Source organism: Gorilla gorilla, chromosome 15, assembly GCF_029281585.2.
Source record: "Gorilla gorilla gorilla isolate KB3781 chromosome 15, NHGRI_mGorGor1-v2.1_pri, whole genome shotgun sequence".
Classification (NCBI taxonomy): domain Eukaryota; kingdom Metazoa; phylum Chordata; class Mammalia; order Primates; family Hominidae; genus Gorilla; species Gorilla gorilla.
This window is the reverse complement of record NC_073239.2, coordinates 80,900,868-80,919,545: the sequence shown is the minus strand read 5'-3', so window position 1 is coordinate 80,919,545 and position 18,678 is coordinate 80,900,868. Positions and strand designations below refer to the sequence as shown.

Sequence of the window (18,678 nt, the reverse complement as noted above, 5' to 3'; positions counted from 1 at the left end):
TTTGCTGTAGCTTATATGCAATTGAAATCAATAGTCTTCCTAATTTCTTTTTTTTTTTTTTTTTTTTGAGATGGAGTCTTGCTCTGTCGCCCAGGCTGGAGTGCAGTGGTGCCATCTCGGCTCACTGCAAGCTCCGCCTCCCGAGTTCACGCCATTCTCCTGCTTCAGCCTCCCATGTAGCTGAGATTACACGCATGCACCACCATGCCCGGCTAATATTTGTATTTTTAGTAGAGACAGGATTCACCATGTTGGCCAGGCTGGTCTCGAACCCCTGACCTCAGGTGATTCACCCGTCTCAGCCTCCCAAAGTGCTAGGATTATAGATGTGAGCCACCATGCTGGGTCTAGTCTTCTTCATTTCTAAACCACATTTTTTTTGTTAAATGGTACTTTTAAAAACCCAGATGAAAATATAATGCAGATGAGTTCTTAGTTTCTAATTAATAAAAACTAGTAATATCATTACTACTCAACCAAAATTATATTAAATATGTAGTTAAACATCAGTGTACTGCATGAACAGGCAATATATTAATGAACTTATTTTTAAAAAGCCAAGTATGTATTTCTATATGTACAAGATGATGAACCCATCTGTTAGTAGTACCAACTCTGTGGTTAAAATTAATTCCTAAGTTTTATATAATTTGAACATTTTTACAATGAGTATTTTTGAATCTTGAATTAAATAAAAATACTAAAGATACACCAAAATATTGGAAACAAAATTAAATTTGCAATCAGTGAAATTATCACTTACATCAAGCCATCTATCCACAATAATATTAGCCTCTTTTTCAAAAGGGGGCTCTTCAAAAGTTTTCATTTTATTTAGATAAAATTGTAGATTTTTGCAGATCTGGTTTATCTTGTCTACAACTTCTAAATGCTCATTAAATTCTTCTTTGACAATTTCAATCTGTAAAAAAGATATGAAAGTTATTTCTGATATTTTGATATAGACAAACAGCTAAGAATCACAATTCTATTGTTGGATATTGAGCTTAAAAACAATATCCAACAAAGCATAATACCTTCTTACATTGTTCTTTTTTAAAGTAGGTTTTTATTGTCCCACTTTCTCAATAAAAAGTTTTTAGCATCCTAACCATTGGTTCAATGTTAACCCTATACTCAAATTTCATCCCACTCTGCATGATGAAATTTTTATAGTGGTCTAAAACCATTATTTCTTGTCCATGTGAAATAAGATTCTACCTGCCAAAAAAAGCATCTGCATTCAATGGCATTAAAAAAACAAAGTCCCTACATCTGCCTAATAAGAATCATCTTTTTAATATCAAAGAACCTAAGCACTTATCTGAATAAAATAAACAGAACTCAAAGACATCTTGGATTCTAACTTTATCATTTCTAACATAAAAGGCAAAAATGCTACTTTATCAAAACGAAAATCTCCAATCACTGGGAAACTGAGCAACATACTTCTAAATACGAGTCAAAGAGGAAGTCTCGAGAAATTTTTAAATACATCAAACAGAATGAAAATAAAACATGAAAACTTGTATAGCACAGTTAAAGTATTGCTGAGAGGGAAATTTATAGCACTAAACGCATACATTAAAAATGAGGAAAAATCTGAAATCAGTAATCTAAATGACCACTTCAAGAATCTAAGAAAAGAACAAAATAAACCCAAAGCAAGCAAAAGGAAGGAAATAATAAAAATTAAAACAGAAATCAATTAAGTTGAAAATACAAGAACATTAGGGGAAAAAAAACCAATAAAATAAAGAGCTAGTTCTTTCAAAAGATCAGTAAAATTGATAAACTTCTAGAAAGACAGACAAAAGCAAAGACAGAAGAAAGCAATACAGTACTAGGAATGAAATAGGGATACCACTACAGACACTACAGACATCAAGCAGATAATAAGTTAATGCTACAAATAACTTTACACACACAAATTTGAAAACTTAGAGGAAATGGACAGATACTTTGAAAAACACTACTGCAACTCATCCAATATTAAATACATAATGGGAATTGCCCTATTAATATTAAAGAAATTGAATGAATAATGTAGAAACTCCCCAAAAAGAAATCTACAGGTCCAGATGGTTTCACTAGAGAATTTGACCAAACATCTAAAAGAGATTTAACAGCAATTATGTACAATCTCTCCTGGAAAACTGAAGAGAAAGAAACACTCCCAATTAATTTTATGAAAGCCAGTTTTACAGTACCAAAAAAGAAACTACAATATCTCTCAAGAATATTTACACAGAAATCCTTAACAAAATATTAGCAAATATAATTCAGCTATATATATATACACATATATATATACATATATATATACACGTATATATATATATATAAAAGAAATTATACACCATGACCAAATAAGGTTTATTCCAGGAATGCAAGGCTAGTTTAACATCCAAAAATCAATCAATGTAACCCACCATTTTAACAAGCTAATGGAAATAAATTATATAATCATGTCAGTTAACGCAGAAAAAGCATATAAAATGGTAAAACCACTCTGAAAAACATTTTGACAGTTTCCTTAAAAAATAAACATGCAGGCCTGGCATGGTGGCTCACACCTGTAATCCCAGCACTTTGGGAGGCCGAGGTGGATCACAAGGTCAGGAGTTCGAGACCAGCCTGACCAATATGGTGAAATCCCGTCTCTACTAAAAATACAAACAAACTAGCTGGGTGTAGTGGCGTGCACCTGTAGTCCCAGCTACTCAGGAGTCTGAGATAGGAGAATTGCTTGAACCCAGGAGGTGGAAGCTGCAGTGAGCCGAGATCATGCCATGGCACTCCAACCTGGGCAACAGAGCGAGACTCCATCAAAAACAAACAAACAAACAAAAAAACCCATGCAATTAACATATGACCCAGCAAGCACACTCCTGGACACATCCCTGAGAAATAAAAACTTATATTCACCAAAGACTCCTTTACAAATGTTTACAGCAGCTTTATTCATAATAGTCCAAAATTGGAAAGAACCCAGATGTCCTTCAGTGGGTGAATAGTTAAACTGTGACACATTTATACCATGGAATACTGCTCAGCAACAAAGAGGAACAAACTATCAATATATGGAAGAACCTGAATGAATCTCCAAAATAGCCAATCCCAAAAAGTTACATACTACATAATTTCATTTATAAAATTTTAAAAATATTTTTTAACATTTTAAAAATAATAAAATTATAGAAATAGACTATATTAGTGGCTGTCAGGGATTAGAAGGGGTGGGAGGAGGAGGGAAGTGGATGGGGCTAGAAAATGACAATAACAAGAATCCTTGTGGTGACAAAAATGTTCTTTATCTTGACTGCATTGATGTCAACATCCTGATTGTGATATTCTATAGTTTTACCATTGGGGAAACTCAATACAGGATACCCGGGATCTGTTTGTATTATTTTTATATGTGAGTCTACCATTATCTCAAAATAAAGGCTAATTTAAACATTAATATTAAATAAAATCTTTAAAATGAAAAATCAATAACTGGGGAGGTTTGTCTTCTAACTAGATGCTGACTGATACATTGGCAGAGCTGAGATCAAAACCCAGGTCTTCGTTCTCCTGGTTCAGAACTCTGCACTGGAACACAATAAACGTTTGTCCACACAGGTGGAACTAGAGGCCATTATCCTAAGAGAAATAACTCAGAAAGTCAAATGCCGCATGTTCTCACTTATAAGTGGGAGCTAAACAATGGGGGCACATGGACACATGGAGTGGAATAATAGGCCTTGGGGACTATAAAAGGTAAGACAGTGGGAGTGGGGTGAGGGCTGAAAATTTACCTATTGGGTACAATGTCCACTATTTGGGTGATAGGTTCCACTAAAAGCCCAGACTCCACCATTACACAATATACGCATGTAAGAAATTTGCACTTGTACTCCCTAAACATACAAAAAAAAAAAAAAATTTAATGAGGAAAAAAATTTTTAAGCAAAAGTTTGTTCAATTAAATTTAAAAATTTTCATTTAATTGATATACTTCATTTAATTGAACAAACTAAATTTTTTTGCCTGCAAAGAACTTTCTTGTTAAACTAGCACAAACTTCCACAGGATGATGAGAAAAGAAAGGGCAAGAGAGTATACTTTTAGCATTGGCAGAACTATGGGTTTTGTTTCACAGCGAATGGAAGGAGTAAAATAAAGGGAACTAGGCCCACTTTGACATTTCCAAACTTCAATAGTCTCCTGACATTCCAGCCTTCTAGTCTAACTTTTTGCACTTCTGTCTTTCATTAAAGAGAGTAGAACCTTGTCACCATATCCTAGATAAACATCCAGGTTACTACAGTTTTGAAGGACAAAAGTTCTCAGTGGTATCATATTCCAGGCACTGCTGCAAAGCAGGATAAAGATCCATGCTACAGAAATGGACTGTTTGTGAAGATAGTACCTATGGCATCACAAAATTAACTGAAAGTTATGTTAATAATTAGTACTAAAATCTGCTTTTTTAGACAGTTTTTTAAAAACCTGACCAAAGAATTAAACAATAGTGTATTAAAACTTCTATATATTTCATACAAAATAATAGATTATTTCAAGAAACATATGAAGTACCCATATACTAGAGGTACAATTCTCATTTTAATAAAATAAGGAAAGCTGGGACTGTTGCTTCTTAAAGGTAGTTATAATTATTTTATTAATTTTAAAAATACCTTTTGCAGTTGAGTAAGGAGTACAGACAAAGCAGAGTTAATTAATTTTTATTTCTACTATATACACACTTCAAATACGTCTTCAGGGCAGGCAGTTTTATGCAGTGATTGAAACAGTTAAATAACAAGTTCAACATGGTGGATTAAATATATATGTTTGTCTCTGTTTTCTCCCCACATGCTACTTTAATAACAGAAAAGAATTTAAAATGGTACAAACCAACAAGCACACAGAGAATAGAGGATAAGAATACTCTCAGGTAGAAGGTGAGAAGTTGGGAAGCCGGAAAGCTGAAAAATGAGTGGTAACTGACTCACCAAAACTAAAGCTGAAACCTTGGTCTAGGAGGAGACGGGGTAGTGGGGAGGGTGCAGAGAAGCCAATAAGAAGCAAGGCCATTTGTGCCATAGAAACTCAAAAGGCTAGAAATGACTTCAAGGTAATCATTAAGGCAGAAACACAGCCACAAACAGAAAGACTGGATGACATTTTTTAAGAGAAACATATTTAGACTCTCAGGCCCTCCTTCACCTGATTGAATGGAATCCCTCCATACCCACAGAGATTGACTTTCTGGGGAGGCTCTGGACTTGGGGCTGCCAGATACAGCTGAGGTCAGAGGTGAGGTCCAGTTATGATAGCCACAGAGGAGCTAACGATGGCAGAAAGACCAAGACCTGCGCCTAGATTCCGATTAGGGAGACTCACCCAGGAATGGAGTCAGCTCCCTGGAGGTGACGAGAAGAAGTTTATTAGTCAGATAAATAACTTATCTAGAAAGTATAGTTTATAGTTACAAGGTTATACAGTTATGGGGCAGTGGGAAGAGCAGCAGACAGGCCACATGCAGCATGGGGCATCATAACTGACACTTATCAAAACAGGGCTAAGGAAAGGTGCCAGAAGTGAGGAGGATTTGCATGAACAAGAAAAGCTGCAAGTCAAGAGGGACTAGATATCTGGTCAGCAAACAAAGAAGGGTCTCAAGGTCTGTTGAATAAGGCAGAGACTTTGATCCTAAAACAAGAGTACAAGGTAGGAGACTGCTATCAGGGACACGGCAGAAGGGTGGCTATGCGAACTGGGACACAAGCCCGAGAGGATCTGGTAAGGCTGAATACGCTGGATTCTCTAAGAACCTAGGAAACCAGAGCTCTTTAAATCTACTGAAAGAGGACAGGACCCTTCTAGATCCCAAGAGGAGCCAAATCCAAAAGCTGCCTCCACCAAAGGGAACCAGACAGGTTACATCTAAGCAACTGTGACTATCTATTCATGGTCTTGACAGCTTTGATTAAGTCTGACAAGAAATCAGCTACACAGTCACATACTGTACAGCTGGTATCTAAACAGGGCTGCTTCCGACTGGCCAGCTCTAAGAAACTAAGTCTGAGAAAGTGGGTCCCAGACAAGGGCCATTCCTGACACTCTGGGTGTCATTTGAGCTTCAGGGTTAATAGTTCTAGATAAGGACTAAATTGTCCTATTTAAGCTTTCACTGATGCTGCTCTTGACAACTGGAAAGTTTAATAAAATTGCTTTCCAACCTCCAAGTATATCAAGCAAACTACATTTCACATACTTTTGACACCCTGACAGCACTTTAGCTTAGTACTCGTAAAATCAATAGAAAAAGGCCAGGCGTGGTGACTCATGCCTGTAATCCCAGCAATTTGGGAAGCAGAGGCAGGCAGATCACCTCAGGTTAGGAGTTTGAGACCAGCCTGGCCAACACGGCGAAACCCTGTCTCTACTAAAAATACAAAAATTAGCTGGGCGTGGTGTTGCGCACCTGTATTCCCAGCTACTTGAAAGGCTGAGGCAGGAGAATCACAGAGAGGGGAGGGGGAGGGAAGAAAGAAACTTTCTGGTGTAGAGTCATATAGTGCAGTATAGTATATTCTTTTCTAACTATTCCATTCTTCTGCCACTCTGGTTGATAACCACATAAAACCATAGAAAATAATGACACCTAGTGTCCAAAAATATTACTCTTCTTAGAATATAAACATAGATGGAGCAAAGTGGTAATAAGCTTGCACATCTTCACAGAAAATCAGTAAATAAAAGCTAATTTTTCCTCACTCTTCTAACAACAGAGAGGATTTTCCCACCGTCTTCCTTCTGTCAAGCCTGCAATGAAGGGTCAGGTTCCTTGTAAACAGAAAGTCAGTGCAAAGGCTGTTACAACCTCACAGAGGTGGCAGCAGGGGTGAGCAGAAACACAGCCCCAGCATGAAAACCCAAACAGAAGTGACCCACCATCAACTTGGCGACTGTTTCTTTTTTCCAGCCCTGGTGATGAATACAACAAATTTTTAGATACCTGGTAAAATAGGATCACTAGTAACTTCTTTAAAACGAAGTTTCAAAAAAGACTTAATCTATAATATCTCTTTACTACCAGGCCTGTCAGTGAGGTCACTGGGCAGTTTTTTCTAATGGAACCTGGACTCACCTCTGCTATCCTTTTCTTCAGGTTCTCCTTTCCCATGTACGAAGCCTGCAGGGAGATGACACTCTCTTCTTTTTGAATCAAAGCTGTCAAGATGCTTTTAAAATTCTGATATTGTTTTAAGAGCTCCAAAACTCTCCCACATTGTTCAAGACTATAAATAGAAAAATATACAATAGCTAAATGTCCAAAAATAGCAAAACCATTCTTTCTCTTTGCAAGTATCCCACATAAATGATGAATAAGGTGTAAAGGACTTTTCCTCTTGATGTGGTTCTTAATACTTTTTACCAATTTAACCTAAGAATGATGGCACATCAATATATCTGGCAAATAGATGGCATAATCTCTGGATTAGTACTGTCACTAGGTGAACATTAAAAAGTTACCAGATGTAAGGTCTAGAAAGAAACACAAGATTCATCACCCTAAGGAATCAGCATCTCAATTTCATCATTAACCAAAAGACATCTCAGAAAACAGAGCCCCTTTAACATAACTCTGGCAGATTATTTCAATATTAATTCAGCAAGTCACAGGGTGTTTATAGATCTGTTCTCTCTCTTTTTTTTTTTTTTTTTTTCTTTTTTTTTTGAGACAGAGTCTAGCTCTGTCACCCAAGCTAGAGTGCAGTGGTGTGATCCTGGCTCACTGCAACCTCCGCCTCCTGGATTCAAGCAATTCTCCTGCTTCAGTCTCCCGAGTAGCTAGGATTACAGGCAAGTGCCACCATGCCTGGCTCATTTTTGTATTTTTAGTAGAGAAGGGGTTTCATCATGTTGGCCGGGCTGGTCGTGAACTCCTGACCTCAGGTGATCCACCTGCCTTGGCCTCCCAAAGTGCTGGGATTATATATAGGTGTAAGCCACTGTGCCTGGCCTTTTATATATCTATTCTATTCATTCTGGATTTAGTCTTTTTTAAAACGTAAGGTAGTGAGACAATGTGGCAGTTAGGACACGTGGTTTCTACTACAGCTGGGCACTGCTTAGTCTGAGACTCTGGATAAGTTACTTTAGCCTCTTTGAATCTCAATTCTCTCCTCAGTAAAATCAGAGGGTAGACTAGATCAAATACCACATACAGGATTCATCTTGACTCCTGTACACTCAGGTTCCGGTAGGAAACAGGTGTACCCAAATGGAATTCTGCAGAGAGAATCAGAATTCTGAGAGCAGAATCAGGGGAAACTGCCAGGGAGGCCGAGGCACACAGGGATTAACCCCCGCAAATAGGTCATGCCACTCAGCCTCTAGGAGAAAGCTGGGGAGATGCCCCGAGCCACACAGGACGGTGCCGTCAGGTGGTGTCAGAACCACATGCAGAAACAAAGCGGGATGGTGAGACCACCCTGGCCTCTCTTCTTCCCCTCTAATACCCCCCACTGCCTAACCCTGCTGGAACCCTCAGCCTGGGCAGTTCAGCCTGTAGGGATAACCCATTCCACCACTCCCCACCCTCATGTAGATAGTAAGAGGGATGGACAGAGGATATTCCATGGAATGGACAACTGGACACGCAAGCAATCATATATAAAAAACTGAATCCCTCCAAAGCAGTCTGGCAAATTAATAAATAGTATCAAATATTTTTAAAAAATAAGAATTGCCAACTGGGACTGATAGGTAATGGTCTTCACAGTTTCAAAATTTTTTGCAACTAGCCCCAACTCTGCAGGAAACACAGCCGTTATTGACAGGCAACATCTCCCATTCAGGTAGGGGCGTGTGGTAAAGTAATGCTCCCAACTCCCAAAGATGTCCTGGGCCTAATCCCTGGATCTTGTGAATGTTACCTTACAGGTTACCTCACAAGGCAAAAGGGACTTTGCAGAGGTGATTAAGCTAAGGATCTTAAACTACAGAGATTAGCCAGGATTGCCTGTGTGGGTCTGGTGTAATCATAAGGGTCCTTCTGAGAGGGAGGCAGGGAGAGGTGTCAAAGGAGACATGATGACAGAACAGAGGGCACAGAGAGATCTGAAGATCCTGTGCTGCTGCTTTAAAAATGGAGGAGGGGGACACAGGCAAAGGAATGTAGCAGGAGGCCTCTAGAATTGGAAAAGGCAAGGAAATGAATCTTGCCTAGAGCCTCCAGAAGGAACACAGCTTGATTTTCTTTTTTTTTCGAGACAGGGTCTCGCTCTGAAGTACGGTGGTGCTATCTCGGTTCACTGAAACCTCAACCTCCCAGGCTCAAGTGATGTTCCCACCTCAGCCTCCTGAGTAGCTGGGACTATAGGCACATGCCAGCATGCAGGTTACTTTTTTTTATGTTTTTTAGAGATGGGGTTTTGCCATGTTGGCCAGGCTGGTCTCGAAGTCCTGACCTCAGGTGATCCGGCCACCCCAGCCTCCCAAAGTGCTGGGATTACAGGCATGAGCCACCGTGTCCGGCCAATTTTTTTATATTTTGTAGAGATGGGGTTTCACCATGTTGGCCAGGCTGGTCTCAAACACATAGGCTCAAGCAATCCTCTCACTTCAGCCTCACAAAGTGCTGGGACTACAGGTGTGAGCCACCTCACGCAGCCTATTTTACCACTTCTGACCTCCAGAAGCATAAGGTAATAAATCCGTGTTCTTTTTAAGCCACTAAGTTTGTGGTGATTTGCTTGGTGATTTACAGCAATAGGAAACCACCCCAGCTGGGATGGTAATGAGCATAAATGGACTGTACTGTGTATGTGTTATGCTTCGTGGAGAACCTCTTCGCTGCATTCTGGCTATAATCTACAATTCTAGGTCTTGTCCCAGACACTGGCCCTGTGAACTCCAGCAGGAAATCCTTATGTTTGTCCCTCCTTTGGGTCCACGGAGATGTGTTTTCAACCCAGAAGTTTGAAAAAGTTAATTGTGCTACAGACAATTTTTCAGATTCAAGAGGGATTCTTTTTTTTTCCTTACCATTCGGTGACCAAGGCTTTGGTATTCTCCCACAAGACTACTGTATTTTCGCATTGTTGATTCACGGTTTTTTCTCTGCCATCTTTGAAGTGTGGAAGAGAATTAGCCATTTCTTGTAAATGTCTCTTCTCTTCTTCATATTCATCTAGAACCTTATCCAGTCTGATTAATGATTTTTTCCTTGATTATGAATGAGAAAAAAAGTTTGATAGCCAACTGTTAACCATTGATTCAACACAAATATGGGTAACTTGGGGAAGCACACTAACTTTAATTTGTCCTCATGTGGTTAATGCCAAAATTACACATTCCTGTTACAGAGTTCAGGAGGCTCTTTGCATTTCCAGAATTTTTCTGATTTTTTTTTTTTTGTCTTACTTTGTTTTGCTGGAAACAGGGTCTCACTCTGTCACCTACGCTGAGTGCAGTGGTGCAATCTCAGCTCACTGCAGCCTCAACCTCCCAGGCTCAAGTATCCTCCCACCTCAGTCTCCCGAACAGCTGGTACCACACGTGCGAACCACCACACCTGGCTAATTTTTCATTTTTTATAGAGATGGGGTCTCACTATGTTGCCCAGACTTGTCTCAAACTCCTGGACTCAAGCAATCTCCCTGGCTCAGCTTCCCAAAGTGCTGGGATTACAGGTGTGAGCTACCGTGCCTGGCTGCATTTCCAGAATATTAATTTGGTGCTTTAAATAAATATAATAAATATACAAAACCATTAGCATTAACATATGTCTACGATGAACACACTTGTAAAAGGTGTATACACACGAGAGAAAAGAGAGAGAGACAAAGCGCATACGTGTACTTATGTAGGGGGAAGACAGCATGATATAGGAGAAGAGGAGAAGGTGAATGACGAAGAACTGCAGGATCCTAAGGAGGGATGGGGCAGCCAAGGAGGAAGGAAAAGACAAAGGAAAACTTTCACTTCTCCTTTATGTACAAAAAGCTCTCCCTCTCAAAAAGGAGTTATTTAAGGATAAAGTAATACTGGAAGGATTAACACCATTCACCTAAATCTAAATTGCTAAACTGCTCACAGCCTCTACTTCCTAGCCTCCAATTTTCTCTTCAGTTCACTCCCATAAGGTTTTCATTCTCTACTGCCTACTGAAACAGCTGGCCTCCACATTGCAAAATCCCTGTTCCACTCTCAATCTTCACTTCGCTTCACTAGTCAGCACATTTGGTCACTTCCTCCTTGTTGAGATGCCTTCTTCAGGTAACCCCAGAAGTCTCTTGATTTTCATCCTACTGTACTGGCCTCTCCCTTCTCAGTTTCTTCGGCTAGTTCCCCCTCATCTTCCTGATCTCTCAATAAGGAGTGACCCTGAGTATGGATCCAACTTGGACCTCTTCTCTTATCTAAACTCACTCTCCTCGGAAATTTCATCCAGTCTCATAGCTTTAAACAGCCTTGTAAAATGATGAAAACTCTCAAATATATACCTCAAGCCCAGACCTCTCTCCTGATTCCTAATGCCATGTATTTTTAAGTGTCTTATTCATATTGCTGCTTGAATGTCTAATAAGTATCTTGAATATATCATTTCTAAAACTGAGCACACCTAATCTTTCATTCAATACTGATAAATTTCATCCAACACTGATAAACTTTAGTCTTTTTCATCTCAGTTAATGGTAACTCGGTTCTTACTCACTGCTCAAGTTACCACTGACACAATGGACAACGAGAGCCAAGAGCACTTGAACCCAGAGGAAGGTTCCAATGCTTGGAAGCATTCTTGACCCCAATATCTCTTTTACACCCCATGTCCATGTGTCAATAAATCATCTGGTCTCTATCTTCAAACTATATACAGAATCTCAACACTTTCTACCACATTACCACTGGTCCATGCCAGCTTCTTCTCTACCAGGGATTACTACAATAGGTCAAACCAGACTTCCCATGTCTTCTCTCAACTCCTACAGTCTATTTTCAACACATTAGCCAGAGACAAAAGGTTATGATGAAAACCAAGACATTTCCCTCTGCTTAGAACCCTGCAATGACTTCCCATGTCACTTGAAGAACAAGCCAAAGTCATCAAACAGCCTAAAAGTTCCTGCATGAGCTAAGCTACATCTCCCCCTCATTGCTGCACCTTCTCGCCTCCTTGCCTTTCCTCAAACACACCCGACCCTTGTACCTACTGCTGCCTCTGCCTAGAAGGCTATTTCTCCAGGTTTAAGTGGCTTGCTCTTGCCTCTCATCTGATGCCAAGGCCACCTTCTCAGTGAGGCCTTCCCTGATTACTCTGTTCAGTAGCAATCCCCTCCTCCTTCCTTACATAGAATTTCTTTTTCTTTCTTTCTCTTCTTTGAGAGAGGGTCTTGCTGTGTCATCCAGGATGGAGGGCAGTGGTGCAATTGCATGCCATGGTGGGATACCCTAAGAATGAAAGTATCATTGAGCCTGAGGGTGTGAGCATTTCAGAGGGAAAGGCACACTTGGCTACACTGAGGGCTTGGTCATCTAAAGACCCTCAAGAGACCACTGAGCCTGAGGAACTCAAGGTGGGCAGAGGAGGAGACAGAAAGTGAGACAGATTTAGAAAGGGGGGGAAGAGGCCGGGCGCGGTGGCTCACGCCTGTAATCCCAACACTTTGGGAGGTTAAAGCGGGTGGATGACCTGAGGTGAGGAGTTCAAGACCAGCCTGGTCAACATGGTGAAACCCCGTCTCTACTAGAAATACAAAAATTAGCCAGGCGTGGTGGCACGTGCCTGTAATCCCAGCTATTGGGGGGCTGAGGTAGAAGAATCGCCTAAACATGGGAGGCAGAGGTTGCAGTGCGCCGAGATCATGCCACTGCACCCAAGCCTGGGCAACAGAGCAAGACTCTGTCTCAAAAACAAACAAACAAAAAAACAACGGTGGCTCACACCTGTAATCCCAGCACTTTAGGAGGCCAAGGCAGGTGGATCACGAGGTCGAGAGATCAAGACCATCCTGGCCAATATGGTGAAAACCCGTCTCTACTAAAATACAAAAAAAAAAAAAAAAAATTAGCCAGGCGTGGTGGCATGCACCTGTAGTCCCAGCTACTCAGGAGGCTGAGGCAGGGGAATCGCTTGAACCCAGGAGGCGGAGGTTGCAGTGAGCCAAGATCGCACCACTGAACTCCAGCCTGTTGACAGAGCAACACTCTGTCGAAAGAAAGGAAAAGAGGAGAGGACAGGGGAGGAGAAGGGAGGGGAGGTGAGGGGGAAAGAATTCCACAAAAGCGACTCTTGCTAACATTTTAGCTTTTGGAATTTGAAGGCCCTATTCCAAATGCTGGAATTAAAATGGCAGCAGGTATACAGAAGGCTGCCAACCTCAGTCTACTGCAACTGTGCTCCATCTCCAGAATCAACACTAACTTTAGATTGCCTCTTAAATTCAGTCTCCTGCCCTTCCACTCAGTTCCCACCCTAATCCTGCTGGGAGGAGGAGGAGACCAAATAACTAAGGAAGAAGCAGGGACAAGATGTGGCATATGCATCTTCCACCACTGGTTTCATTAATATCACAGCGTGGAGTCTGCCAGTCATCTGTCCTGAGGAGAACTCCACAGTAAACACACAGAAGGACAAGGGAATAGGAAGTAACTCATGTACAGTACTTTATATATATCTGACTTCACCACTCCTTCGTCCATAAGATACACTTTAAAGAGGAAAAAAATTATGCAACGTTTTGTACAGGTACAATACCAACAAAAAGGAAGTTTGCTTGAAAAGTCTACAGAAAAGAATGCTGAACACTGAATAGAGTGGGATGGAATAGAAGCAGAAAGACATAGGAAGAATTTCTTTCACCTAATAGAAGTGAAAATACAGAAAGGTGTCAGTCACCTTGGATGGAAATGGATGGACAATACTTACCGATGTTTCACAGCTGGAACAGTAGGATCCTTAAGACCAATTTTACTGATTTGACTCTGCACATCTTGAATATTTTTAAGGAGTTCATTATTTTTGAAAATACAAGCCTCTAGTAATTTGTTTTCCTCAGTGAATTCCTCCTGTACCCCATAGCCATGTGTCTCAGATAACTTTATTGAAAAAGCATCAAGCAGGTTTTCACAGGAGGTGTCATCACCCCGTTCAGCATCTTTAAAGCTCATATCAAGCATCTTCAAACATTTATCCAAATGTTTGGCCTTGTCTTTCATCAGATGAATTTCTCCCTCTTTATTTTTTACTGTCAACGTATTTTCTTGTGCCACCTGTGTATCGGAGGCTGAAAGGTCTGTAACGGGCTCAGCAGAGAGTTTAGCTGTTCTGAGAGACGCCAAAAAGTCTTCCAGAGCTTTGAGAGTATCTTCACTCCTCTGCACCCTGTGGTTCATTCCTTCAAATTGTGTTTTGTATTTCAGTATAATATTCTGCATTGCATGTAGGTCAAATGGGTGTAACTCCTTTAATACAAAGTTGCCTGGCTCTTCTAAGCGGTTACATATTTCAATCTGTTTTGCTATGGAATCTTGGATATTCTAAAATAAAGATAAGAAAAGCTAAAAAACTGAGGTGGAAAAAAGAAAGGCTACATGTGAGAAACCAGCCCCAAACTGCATGACTAGATTTGATCTAGAAAAATGCTTTTGAGTTTAACAAAAGGTGACAGTTTCTACCTAAGGAAACATTTTAATTACAAATGATCAATGTGCCAGCTCATGTTTCAATCCCAAAAAGAAAACAAGCACATAAATCTATTGCTTCAAAGTACATAATTAGATGTTAAACTGTTCAGAGAACAATTTTATAATCTGAAAAATGAATATTTTTACTTAAGATGGGATTTAGAATAAGAAAACGGTAGAATATGGCATTTAAGCATGAGTCTTGTATATTTAGGAATTCAGTCACTGAAGAAGGCATTCATAAACAAGGCTTCATTTTGAATTCAAAGAAAAATACCTCACTATGCACTCCACGGTGCCCACCTCCAAATTTGCAAGGAATTAAAGAGTTAAGAAATAAAAAACAAGTCTAAATTACTGAAAAAAAAATTGTCGTGGCTTATACTCTTAATCTATGCTATCATGAATAATTAAAAATCCATAAAGATTTATAAATCTCAAAAGACTCGATTATTCTGTAAATACACTGTGAGAACTTATATACTTACCCTTAGGTGTTGATAAATGCAATCAGCATCAATGAGATGAAATCCTTGGATGGCCATTTTATGGAGAGGCAGGTCCGAGCCACAGAGAAGAAGTGATGCCTTCTCTACAGGTAACACAAGCCGCAGTGCTGTCTCTAAAGATTCCATTCTGGGTGCAAGGTAAACCAGACATGAGGGGAAAACACAGCAGAAAGATATCCTATAAAACTGATTAACACAATTACTGAACTAAGAACAGAAAATAATTATCCAATAAATAGACATACAATGATATATACATACACATTATCACATTAATACCTAAACCCATCGATTCAAAATGCCAAAGAATGAATTGGTTGCTATATCCAAGTATTCTTTTATTTGTTCATCCATCTATCCATTTATTCATTCATTCATTCAGCATACATTTATTAAGAGGCAGCAGAGCTAGGTTAACCATGACCCACTGGGCCAGACAACTCCAGCTGTTTTGGTATCATTAATGATTTCTCCTTTCACTCCAAAAAGCATCCCAATATCCAAGTATTCTTTTTTTCTTCTTTTTGTGTTTTTAGTACAGACAGTGTTTCACCATGTTGACCAGGCTGGTCTCGAACTCCTGACCTCAAGTGATCCGCCTGCCTTGGCCTCCCAAAGTGCTGGGATTATGGGCAGGAGCCATAGTGCCTGGCCCCAAAGTATTCTTAGCAGTGTAATATATACCACACTGAATGGAAAATTGTTGTAAAACATACTAAGCCTTTCTCTTTTGAAATAAAAACAGAATTGTAACTTAACTTCACCTTGACAACTAAGAAACCTCATAATTATTTTAATTATTGAATAATTTGTTATATTTCCATTTTACAAACATAATGGGGTCCAAAGAATAGGCTCTACTGATAATAAATTGAAATGTGTGACCATAGGTAAGTAATATATAGACTCTGAGCCTCAGTTTTTTCCTAACAATATAGGAATATATGCTGGGGATACACAACCTATGTATACAAGGTCCTAATAACACTCTCATTTCAGAAATGAAGAGATCAATGCCCACAGAGTTTATGTGACTTGGTCGAATTCATGCCCAAAAGAGACAGTGGAAAGACTGTGTGGCCTTTGAACTTTGGCAGACCTTAAGTTCTACTAAGTTTCTAGCTAGCAGTGTGGCCTGGTTATATTATTAATATTTAACCTCTCTGAGTATCAGTTTCCTTATCAGCAAAATGCAATCATAATGGTAGCCGCTCTTACTGTAGTTGTGACATCCAAATAAAATAACATACTTAGTATAGCAATAATCTTGCTTAAAATGGCATTACAGGATTTAGTGAGTTTATTAGATTCGTAGTTAATAGATCTCAGAATTTTACCTGGTATTAAGAGTCATCTGAAGCTCTCTTTCTCTTTCCTTTAGTGTGTCTCTTTCCTTAATTACAAAAGGCTTTTTTATGTCATTCACATGATTTTCTAACTTCAATGAAATAATTTCAAACTCTTTCCAGCGAGCATCAGTTTCATTTTTTATGACCTAGATGGAACACATAAATTAATTTATCAACTAATGGGGTTAATAGACACAATTATTCTGTTCTTAAAACATGAGACATTCACCAACTGTGGAAGCAAACACAATATTTCATATGTAAATGTGTTTAAAAATACTTTCCAACCATCTACAAGTGAACTATCCTTTAGGGAACAATGACATTAACTGTGCTCTCAGAGGACCCATTCAGTGAAGTCAAGGGAGTCGACAAGGCAGCTTTCAAAGGTGCCCAAACTCCCTTCCCCTAAGGTAATTCCACAGAATACAATTCAGAAAAATACATACATGTAAGAACAGATATTCTGTTTTCTCTGGATAGGAAATCTTTGTTACCTTCTAAACTAAAAGAAAACGGAAGCGAACCAAAACTGTTTCTACATAAATAAGAAGTAAATTAAATCAATTTATGGTTTATAATTAACATCTATAATTCTATACTATTCCAGCTCCTTATCTTGATGCTTTTTTTGGTAAGGCCCTGCTGTACAATACTACTGACAGATCAGCAATCAGCAGTATAATTTGTTCTTCACTTTACCCAAAGATTAGTATAGTTTTTCTAACCAACTCATTATTCAGTCACTGGAGAAACGTCTCAAGACAGTTGCTTAACTGTGATGAAAACATGCTAAATCCATCACTTGAGCAACAGGGATTTTAACATATAAATTTTGCTTATTCAGATGAAAAATGGAGAGCAGCCAGATGGTGGAGTGACTGAGACCTGGTATAATAAGATAAAAGAAACTAGAAAACATGGAAGGATGTTGTAGGAACTACCTATGGCCCTCCATCTGTGAGGGTTCCCTCTAATGCACTCAGGGCGTGCATCAAGAATGATGCACTGCAATGCACAGATCATCTTTAATAGGAAAGGTATTATTTGTAGAAGTTGTGATTTGTGTGCCAACCACTAATAGACTGCTTCTTTCTGTTGTTTCTGAGTCAACTGCAATAACTTCCACTGAAGGCTTTTTAGGAGGAGAATCCACCATTTAGAGTGAAAACTCCCTCCAGTGCCCTAAATGCCCAACATCAGTCAGCAATCACTGTGCAGCAATTTTAGACAATGTGATAATTTGGTAAAGATGATGAAGGACTGAAACAAACATTCAGAGTCACTGGCTGGTTAACTTTGGAGCAACCCAGGAGCAGGATGAAATTCCCTTCAAACACATTGTTTTTTATCAATTCCCTTGAAGCCTGAAGCATAAAAAGAAAGAAATAAACAAAAACTATTCAAGCCACAATATCTGGAGTACCAGATTAGAGTATAAGCAGTAAATTAAGACCCTAAACCAAAGCCTTTCCTGGGGTTGGTACCTGAAAGAAAATCACTTTATGGACTAGGGTGACACTAGAAATGCAATCCAGCAAAGAGAGTTCTTTGGAAACATTTAGCATATGTGACCTCAACAGAAAAGGGGATGTCCAGACTCACAGTGGTACTATTTTCTAATAAACAAGATAATCAGAGAAATAATATTTTTGGTAATTACCTGTAGATCTGTCAGTTTAGCCTGCAGACAAGAACTACTCCTGTCCTCTTCACTAGAGAAATCAGAAGTAATCCTGAATTTGTTGTTTTGCAGGTGGTGTTCAAGAATATCTCTGTATGTATCATACCTGGGCAAAATGAAATGCAACATCACAATAGTTAATTTTTAAAATAACACAGGCCAAGCGCAGTGGCTCACACCTGTAATCCTAGCACTTTGGGAGGCCAAGGCGGGTGGATTGCCTGAGGTCAGGAGTTTGAGACCAGCCCGGCCAACATGGCGAAACCTCATCTCTACTAAAACTACAAAAAATTAGCTGGGCATGGTGGCGGGTGTCTATAATCTCAGCTACTCAGGAGGCTGAGGCAGGAGAATCACTTGATCCCAGGAGGCGGAGGCTGCAGCAAGCCAAGATGGCGCCACTGCACTCCAGCCTGGGCGACAGAACGACACTCTGTCCCAAAATATT

The 18,678-nt window shown here is 39.5% G+C and overlaps 1 protein-coding gene across 11 annotated transcripts in view; it reads right to left on the bottom strand.

Moving 5' to 3' along the window:
- Window positions 1–18,678, bottom strand: part of SYNE2 (spectrin repeat containing nuclear envelope protein 2) — a 374,696-nt gene that overhangs the window by 209,477 nt on the left and 146,541 nt on the right. For all 11 annotated transcript variants that reach the window (XM_055362017.2, XM_063697890.1, XM_055362019.2 and 8 more), the window contains exons 27-33: window positions 18,210–18,336; window positions 16,535–16,692; window positions 15,177–15,324; window positions 13,931–14,541; window positions 10,048–10,227; window positions 7,145–7,295; window positions 764–922 (exon numbers count right to left, since the gene is read on the bottom strand). In XM_055362017.2, the coding sequence (XP_055217992.2) occupies window positions 764–922; window positions 7,145–7,295; window positions 10,048–10,227; window positions 13,931–14,541; window positions 15,177–15,324; window positions 16,535–16,692; window positions 18,210–18,336 (1,534 nt within the window). The remainder of the gene's footprint in view (window positions 1–763; window positions 923–7,144; window positions 7,296–10,047; window positions 10,228–13,930; window positions 14,542–15,176; window positions 15,325–16,534; window positions 16,693–18,209; window positions 18,337–18,678) is intronic.